Source organism: Lycium ferocissimum, chromosome 5 (genome assembly GCF_029784015.1).
Source record: "Lycium ferocissimum isolate CSIRO_LF1 chromosome 5, AGI_CSIRO_Lferr_CH_V1, whole genome shotgun sequence".
Classification (NCBI taxonomy): domain Eukaryota; kingdom Viridiplantae; phylum Streptophyta; class Magnoliopsida; order Solanales; family Solanaceae; genus Lycium; species Lycium ferocissimum.
The window spans coordinates 22,084,467-22,094,671 of NC_081346.1; the positions used below are offsets into that span (position 1 = coordinate 22,084,467).

Consider the following 10,205-nt stretch of genomic DNA (forward strand, 5'->3'; position numbering starts at 1 on the left):
ATAATCTAAAAATACTAAGTCATGCTAAAACAAGTACGGCTAATAAGTATTAATTACATGACAAAGAAAAAAACTTAAGTTATGTATTTTCACTCTCTAAATCAATTATACAAAACTAAAGAATAGATATTCAACATTATTGTCATTCCTAGTGGTAAATTGAATTCTTTTGTTAGCATTAGGGGTGTACAAGGCAAATCGACAAATCGTACCAAACCAATAAACCGAGTCAAATCGAGAAAAAAACTCGACTAGTGGTTTGGTTTGACTTGGTTTGGTGTTGAAAAAAAAAAAACCCGACCATAGTTGATTTGGTTTTGTTTTAGCTAAAAAAAGTCAAACCGAACCAAACCGACCTGACATTACATGTATTCGATTTTTAAGATATTTTATACATAAAAATGTTTATTTATAATGTAATTTATAAATATTTCTTAAATTTTTTCATAGTTTTTTGTCTTTTATAATATTATTTTAAGCTTAAACTTAGAATTTTGAATGCCAATAAGTTTTATATCCCATAGATGTTAGCAACTCAAATAAAGTCCAAATCAAAACTAACTCAATACTAATGCTAACAAAAGAAATTCAATTTTAACACTAGGAATGACAGTAATGTTGGATATCTATTATTTAGTTTTGCATAATTGGTTTAGAGCGTAAAAATACATAGCTTAATTTTTTTTCTTTATCACGTAATTAATACTTATTAGCTATACTTATTTTAGCATAACTTAGTATTTAGATTAAAGTCATTTTCTTTATGGCTTATTAATTAGCAATACTTATTTTAACTGTTTTTTTGTTGAATATTTTAATACGAAGTCATCACCCATCTCACATTTTGTGGTATTTTCTTAAGAAACACCTTAGTTAGATAGTTGTATCTTATTAGGACTAAAGAAATATTTGAAATAAAAGTTATATGTTTTGTATGAAGACTTTTTTGGAAAAAAACCAAAAAAAACCGAATAACCCGAGAAAACCCGAAGTTGAAAAACCCAAATTTTATTGGTTTGGTTTGATTTATAAATTTAAAAACCCGACACAATTGGTTTGGTTTGGTATTTGAAAAATCCGAACCAACCCGGTCCATGTACACTCTTAGTTAGCATTAGTGTTGAGTTGGTTTTTGTTTGGACTTTATTTGAGTTACTAACATCCATAGGATATTAAACTTATTGACATTCAAAATTCTAAGTTCAAGCTTGAATAATATGATAATAGATAAAAAAAAACTACTAAAAAATTTAAGAAATATATATAAATTACATTACAAATAAATATTTTTATGTATAAAATATTTTTTTAAAATTGAATACATGTAATGTTGGGTTATTTGGTTGCCATTTGACTTTTTAGTTAAAACCAAACCAAACCAATTATGATCGGTTTTTTTTTTCAACACCAAACCAAGTCAAACCAAACCACTAGTCGGATTTTTTTCTCGATTTATCGATTTGGTGCGGTTTATTTTGTACACCCCTAGTTGCGGGTAAGTATCCACCATTTATTTAAAAGAAAGACAAATAGCAGCAACCAATCATTGTGTTAATTAATGTTGATTTATATATGAAAATTAAATCTCTTTAAATTCCAACTAATTTCAGAAATTAAGAGGGAAGTTTTGAAATGTGAAATAGTAAAAATTAATTGTAAGTTTGGCACACTAAATTGGAGCTATTTACGTTAGTATTAGCAAGTCAATTAAGATGGGATGGTGGGAGCACATGCTATCGTTGCGTATCCAAGTCTTTAAATGGACACGAGTTTCACATTATGAGACTGCAGGGTTAATGATATCAAGCACCAATGATGTTTAAGTGAAAGAATTCTAATGATTAATTTTGAATTCTATTGTTTACCTAGCCAGCAGCCCTGACTAGGTGTAACTAAATTCTTTTTGCTCTCAGTCAGGGCGTGAATGCAAGAAAAATGTAACTATAAACACAAATAAAAGTTATTTGGGCAAAAGAATGTAAAATTATAATAATATACACATATGTATGTATGTATATATGTTGTAGAACCTTAAACACAGAACACATCGGTGGATACCTATACTAAAGCGCCAATTAAGCAAGGAGAAGAGAACAACCTCGGCTTCACCGAGCTTCAGAGCTTAAGTGCGCTTTGAGTGAGCCTTTATTTTTTTAGGGGGGTGGGGGTGGGGGAAGAGGTTTGTACTTAAGCCGATATAAATTGCTGCATAGATACAGCTTACAAGGGGATGTAGATCATCGGGGAATCAGGAGTATAGAGGTGCAAAGAAAATCTTTTGATACGTGTTAGTCAAGAAAATTTCATTAGTGATGGGAACTCCCCGTTTTCTATCGTCCCAGACGTTTTTGTAGCTAAACATGATTCATATATAGTATTAGCTTAGAAGGTCTATTTGTCAAATTCTAGAAAATCATTAGTTGGAAAAGAATTGTCATCTCAAATGTCCAGCTAACTCTAATACATTGGATAAACGGAAAAGGGCCAAATATACCCCTGTACTATCAGAAAAGGATCAAATATACCCCTCGTTATACTTTTCGCCAAATATACCTCTCGTTATACTTTGGAAAGCTAAATATACCCCTCATCGTTAAAGTTGTCCAACACGTTATCTGATCCTACGTGCACGCCACATTACTTGACGAGGTGGATGCCACGAGAGGCATGCCACCTCAACACCCCTACCCATTTTAACTACCCAATTACTAATGTTATTCTTTTTTTACTGATCAAATCAAGGCTTCAATGCTAGCTTTTTTGCTATTCCACTGACCAGGCATTGAGGGAAAAGAGAATCACAAGCTTTGCATGAAGAAAGATGTCTACAAGGCAAGAAAATTATGCACGCAAATCGAGAATTTTGATTGATTTTCTGGTGTAAAATTTGCTCTTGGAAATTCTGTTGAATGGGTTGTTGTTGTTGCTGCTGAGTAGTGAAACAAAACTGATTGAATCCACAACCATTTTCCATTAAATCCTGTGAACCCGCTAAAGAAAATCCTAGATTATCCGTATACAACTAGGACTTTTACTATTCGAAGAGCAAAGGCATTTACTCTGTTTACTTTGTAATGTTCTTAATCTGTCTATTTTTTTTGTACAAAAATATTAATCGTAAATTGAAATATTAAAATTGTTCATAAACATTGCTTTAGAAATGCTTAGGATGTCTTTGGAACTTGAAGAAGCGGTCATGGTGGCGGTAATGGTGGCAATGGTGGTGAAAGGGAAAAATTTTTAGTGGTGGAAGCGCAAATAGAGGAGAGGGGTAAAAAGGGGTTACGGGTGTTGACGTGGCATGCCACGTGGCATCCGCCTCATCAAATGTGTGGCAACCACGTAGGATCGAATGTCCACCTTGGACAACTTTAACCGATGAGGGGTATATTTAGCCTCAAAGTATAACGGTAAGGGTATATTTGGCCCCAAAGTATAATGAGGGGTATATTTGGCCCTTTTCCGATGGTACAGGGGTATATTTGGCCCTTTTCCGTTGGATAAAAGTGCACTATGTGTTATAAAAATTGTTTTAATATCTCAAAAAGAAATGTCTAGATTCATTATTTAATGGGTATTAATATTTTCTTCAATGGTGTTTTAAAAGTTGCGTATCGTGTCTAAGAGACTATGAGGAAAATCGTGAAATCATCTTAACTAATTTCTATTATCATTAATAGCCATTATTGGTCTTTACTATAATTTATTCAAAATAATGATTTCATGATGGAAAACGTATTTGACCATTTGAACGGCCTTCTATGGTCTTTATTATGTTAATAATATCTTGTTCCCCTTCTCAACCTATATATTCTATGTATTCATTTTGCAGAAGGGACGGAGAGAAAAACAAAGTAAAAACTTTTGAACACCTTTTCTTCGTTTAGTGTTGGGATACAAAAAGATAATCTTTGTCGGCTCGTGCTCCTAGTTTATACTGTAAGAGCTTGTTGAATCGGGGGATACACCACACCGGTGAATTATCCCAAGGATGTGTCTTTTGACACGCCTCAAGCTACAAGAGCTTTGATTTCCGTAATATTTCCAACAATCTTAAGGATAATTACTATTTTATTGTCATGGATCACGGAAAAGATCAAACTGCTACCATTACCGATAATACTGATGGTGTTCCCGTTGCACAAACACCTCCTGCTGTTGTTCCTGTTGTGTCTCCACACAACTTTGCTAAACACTTCCCAGATGTTTCAAAGGTGGATGTTTTTGGTGGACAAAATTTTAAGAGATGGCAGGAACGTATTTTTTTCTGCTCTTGACATGTATGGTGTGGCGCTTGCACTACCGCATTCAAAACCCGATGAATCTTCTTCGCGGAACAAAAACCAATGGGTTTATGCAAACAAGGTATGTAAGCACACTATACTAAGTACTCTTTCTAACGAGTTGTTCGATGTGTATTGTTCTAATAAAGAGCAAAGAAATATGGGACTCGTTGCATGCTAGGATATCGTCGAAGATGCTACCAAACAAAAGTTTGTTATTGGTAATTTCTACAAATGGGAGATGACCGAGGACAAAGACGTGAAGATACAAATCAATGAGTTCCACAAACTAGTCAAGATCTTAAGTCGAGAAAATTATTTTGCTTAGAGCCGTCGGTATGTTGATTGAAAACTACCGCAATCTTGGAGTGATTACAAACAAAATTTGAAGCACAAACAAAAGCAACTATCTCTTGATGATTTGGTGAAACACATCATCATAGAAGATACCAATCGGAAGCAATCAATTTTTGCCAAAGGAAAAGAAATCACTACAAAAGCCAACCTTGTGGAAGACAATAAGTCTCGCAACAAAAATACCAGGTATGAAAAGGAACATGGTTACAATCTCAAAGCCAAGAATCAAACTTTCAAGAAAAAAGGCAATTGCTATGTGTGTGGCAAACCGTAGGTCAAATGCAATTTCAGTCAGAGAAACAAGTTGGGAATAATGACAATCTCCCGTTGTTGCCAGTAAATGCAACAAGCAGATGATATTATTGTGGCGCTATTTCCCAAGTGAACATTTATTAATGTGTGTGGTAGGTGATAGACTACGTGCTACTAGGCATATTTGTGCCAATAAAGGCGATTTTGTGTCTTACACCCAAGTCAAAAGGAGAAGAAGTGGTGTATCTTGGTGACTCAAGGATCGCTCAAGTTCTTGGAAAAGGAAAAGTTCTTCTCAAACTCACATCGGAAAGACTTTGTCCTTATCAAGTCTTTGCATGTCAAACTAATATCCGAACCAATTTGGTTTCGGGGGATTATTAGGAAAATTAGGGGGTGAAAGTGTCATTTGAATCTCGATAAGGTTGTTAACCAAGAACAATGTGTTTGTGGGCAAAGGGTATTGTAATCATGGTTTATTCGCACTCAATGTTTCTCAAGTTATGAGTGAAAATGCTAGTAAATAAGTTGTTTGTTCTAAGGCATGCTAGAGTTGGAAACTTATGGAATAAATAAGTTGTTTGTTTTAAGGCATGCTAGAATTGGAAACTTATGGAATAAATAAGGAATTTCATTATTATCTGTCTTTATGGTTTAATATGTGATTGGATTTTTACTATATTAGTTTATTTCAGACTACACTGGACTTTGGTTTTTGGAAATTGTATTTGACCAAGTGGATGGCTTTCATATAATAGTAACAAAATGTTGGAGAATTATATGTTATGACTTAGAAATTGTTTATTAGTTTTCAAATAAATTTTTAAATCATTTCATTCATTAAAATCACTAAAGTCAATTGCTATATTATTGGCACATGGGTCTTACCGTTATAGGATATTCAGTCTGCAATTATTTGAGTCCGTTCCTTCTTAATTAATGTTAATTTATTGCTTCAATGTGATAATTATTTGAATTCTCGTTTTTCCTTTTCTGGTTTGTACTACTTATTTTGATGATGTGAAATGTGGTTTAGTGTTACATTTTTAGGGCAGTATTCTTTATTACAAATTTCAATACAAATATTATATATTATTGAAATAGCTTTAAATGAATTTGACTGGCCTTAATAAAATCATAGTGATGAACAGTGAAATAAATGTTGGATCGTTATTAGTGCTTGGCTTGATGGTTGGTAATTTTTAAACTTTACAACTGTTTGCCATAATTGACGGCTTTTAAGTTTGAATTGGAATGTGCTGCACGAGTTTAAGGAGAAAAATTATATATATTTGAAAGGTATCATACTTTTGATACTAAATATTGTGAATTTGTCTTATTTTACTAAAGAGGTACAAATGAGTGGATATTAAAATTCACTTGTAATCATGTGTCATCCTTGTAGGGATGTAAAACATAAAATCAGCTAAATAAAGTTTGTTATTTTGGTATTGGCTGATAAATAAAGTTTGTTATTTTGGTATTGGCTGATAATAAGACTAAGAAATTTCTTTAGCAAGTATTCGGGTTGAGATAAAATCAACGTCTATATATTATAGTTGTCAAAAGGCCGTTAGCCGTAGTACGAAGACAAATCTTTTGTTTGAGACATAAAGTGATAAACCAAATTTGTTGTGAGATGAAATATTTACGTAAATAAATTATGTGTAGTCGAGGTGAACTTGATCAATTCACGTAATTATTAGAAACATCGAGGGGAGGAGAATATTTTTTTTTGTCAATGAGAAGATCATCAATGATGGTAACTCAACCTATGTGATTGGAGATCCCATGAATTAGGTTCATATGGGTAATAACAAGTCATTAGTTGATCAAGTATGCACTACTAAACTATGTCCCTCATATGATGTGTGAATATAGTGCAATTCTGTTAAGACAAAATGAGGAGTTGAGTTAGACTCTTAATCCGGTTCATATCCTTTTATAGGTGGTGTATTCTTCTGCGTATACGCTTGATGATTGAACTATACGAGTGTGCAGGGTGAAATTAGCATTTCACTACGAAAATCATGATAAATTTCTAGAGCACTCATGAATACCGGACACGCACGGCCTCATAGCGCAAACCGCGATAACGACAAAAGATTGTGCGAGTATAATGTGATGGAATAAGACCCTAAGCTTACAAAAAGAATTCTTGGTTCATGAAGTTCTAAGCTTCACCAATTATTCTCGCGAGTTTAATCTTATTTTATCTAGGTGCCCTGTTCATAGTCTACGAGACACCGATTCGACGCATTGTACTCATATGAAAAAAAATCCAAAGAAACTTCTTATTTTATTTTTTATATTTTATTATTCTTTTGAGATAAGTGGGGGATTGTTATAAAAATTGTTTTAATATCTCAAAAAGAAATGTCTAGATTCATTATTTAATGGGTATTAATATTTTCTTCAATGGTGTTTTAAAAGTTGGTGATTGTGTCTAAGAGACTATGAGGAAAAAAACGTGAAATCATCTTAACGGTCTATTATCATTAATAGCCATTATTGGTCTTTACTATAATTTATTCAAAATAATGATTTCATGATGGAAAACGTATTTGACCATTTGAACGGCCTTCTATGGTCTTTATTATGTTAATAATATCTTGTTCCCCTTCTCAACCTATATATATTCTATGTATTCATTTTGCGTTAAGGGACGGAGAGAAAAACAAAGTAAAAACTTTTTAACACCTTTTCTTCGTTTAGTGTTGGATACAAAAAGATAATCTTCGTCCTCGTGCTCCTATGTTTATAAAGAACTTGTTGAATCACAGGATACACCTACACCAGGTGAATTATCCTTAGGCGTTGTCTTTTGACACGCCTCAAGCTACAAGAGTTTCTGTGATTTCCATAATATTTCCAACACTATGTTCTTGATTCTATAGTTAAGAGATGCATGAAATGTGACCAATTCTAAAGTGAGCAAAGTAAGTCAAGAAACCAAAGGAGGAGCCCCTGATAGTCTCTGTACGTAAAGCAGTTTGAATACCGGAAACCTAATGTTTTAACTAATTTTTATATACTAAAATAGCAAGTCAAGATAAAAAAAAAAAAGTATAAAAACTATTAGAAGAAGAAAAGAAAAATACTATAATTGAAAACAAAGAGAACATGCCAAGACTTACTAATCTAGTTCTAGTGTTCTGTGAGTCTTTCACACAATATGTGTGAGCTCGATTCTTTATCTTTCTCGGCTCCAATTTATGCTTGTCCATACCGCGGGGGTGTACTCTTGAATGAAACAAATCCCACATGCTCTCCAAACTTGATCTTCCTGGTCTCAACAGCAGCACGAGCAGAATCATGAGATTGGAATTCCAACGTACCAGAACAACTTCCAAAATCTGATCTTTTAATTTGAAAGCTCTCGAGTTTGACAGGTCCGAATTTCTTGAGTGCTTGAATCAATTCCACAGCTTTTATATTTCTTGGTAGGCCTCTAACACAGACAACCTTTTCCCTAGGACCAACGACAATGTTTAGTCCAGCACGAGGACGTGATTCAGTAGCACTTGGTGCAACCCTGACAGCCTTTGTAGCTAAACTTGATCTAGGAGAAGTGCTTGTCTTGCTAGCCAACATGGTTGCATAAGAAAACTTTGGTGCTTCTTGAGTAATAACGACGGATTTCTCCTCTTTGGGTTCTATACGAGGAAGAGTTGATATCAATGCAGGAAAATCATCATTATTATTATTCTCGCACTTATCAAAATCTTCTCAAGCTTTCTCATCTTCAATCTCCATAGAGGGGGGAGTGGATTCGGCTGCAGGGAAATTATTAGTACCATTCTCGAACTTATCAAAAGCAGGTTCGATAGAGGGAAGATTTGATGCTAATATTGGAAAATCATTACAACTATTCTCACACTTATCCAATTCTTTACTGGGTTTTTCCTCTTCAAGCTCTATAGAGTAAAATTTTGATTCCAATGCCGTAAAATCATCATCGCTATTTTGAGACTTTTCAAAATCTTTGTCGGATTTCTCCTGTACAGATTGGAGAAGATTTGATGCCAATGCAGGAAAATCAACGTTACTACTATTCTCAGGCTTTTCAAAAATTTCACATGATAGAGGAGCCTGTATAGAAGGAAGATTTGATTCCACTACAGAAAAATAGGATTTTTGAGTAGAATCCATGAGAGTCTATAGTTAGGAATTGTCGATGGACGAAAAAACAGATAATAATAAACAATGGTGCGTAAAGGTGATATTTATAGGTAGCTCCAAGCTATTTGATTTCCTTACTTGAGACGACTTTGGTTCCAAGTGCCAGACCAAAATATTTCCTAATTATTGTCGGTTTGAGATAACTTTGCACTCTAGATACCAACAGAAGTTTTAGGTTGTTATTAATTAAACGTATTCTTGCGTTAATTTTGTTTCTCATAATACTTAAGAAAACGAAACAAGAGCTTCCGCATTCCCTCTCTCCCGTTTAAAGTTTATTTTCCTTATCTTAGACTAGGGATGACAAATGGCTATTTCGCTAAAGTTAGCCGGGTCAAGATAATTAAACTTAGATGAGTAGCTCAACCCCGCTAAAAGTTTGGGTTAAGATGGGCATGTGGCAAGTATTTAAATGGGCGGCCATAACTCAATCCCGCCCAACTTAACCCATTTTTCAACATTTTGAGAAAGGAAAATGACATAAGCTACCTACTGAAACACTCTTTATTACAAAACATAACGATACTTTTCCTTATTTACAAAATATTACGGATCTTCATTTCTAATATTTTAAAATAAATAAATTATTTTTTTAAAAAATTATTTTTATTTTATTTAAAAAATTAAAAATTCGCTTAATGCATAAAAATTTCAATTTTACGTATAAAACATGTATGGAATGTGGTATATGTGTGCGAACTTTTTATACACATTTCATACATTTTTCATACACAATTTTGAACGATTTTTTTTAGCCTTAAATATTGTATGAATGTTGTTGTAGTGGTATTAATTTTCTGAAAACCTAACATGAATGTTATATACAAAAAATGTGAGCAAAATTCTAAACGTAGAGCGAGATATACATAATTCATACTATTTTTATACACAAAATGAGCAAAAGCTTTAAGCCTTGAACCAGATATCCACATTTCATATAGTTTACATACACTAACTTCTGAGCGAACTTTTTAAGCTTTGAGCGAGATATACACATTTCATACATTTTTCATACACAAAATTTTGAGCAATTTTTTAAGCCTTGAGCAAATAATAATAATAATTTAAAAATAATATGTTTTTTAAAAAATAATGTATTTTTAAAATTTTATTTTAAAAAAAAATTGATCG

At 33.1% G+C, this 10,205-nt stretch overlaps 1 protein-coding gene across 1 annotated transcript; it reads right to left on the bottom strand.

The window, feature by feature from the left end:
* Positions 1-8,034: 8,034 nt before the first annotated feature.
* On the bottom strand, positions 8,035-8,486 carry LOC132058304 (uncharacterized). The gene has a single exon (XM_059450850.1). The coding sequence runs from the start codon at positions 8,484-8,486 to the stop codon at positions 8,106-8,108; it is 381 nt and encodes a 126-aa protein (XP_059306833.1). The 3' UTR covers positions 8,035-8,105.
* Between the last annotated feature and the right edge of the window lie 1,719 nt (positions 8,487-10,205).

What these genes read in the sequence shown, in the direction of transcription:
- LOC132058304 (XM_059450850.1), bottom strand. Translation starts at nt 8,486, where the DNA reads ATGTTGGCTAGCAAGACAAGCACTTCTCCTAGATCAAGTTTAGCTACA.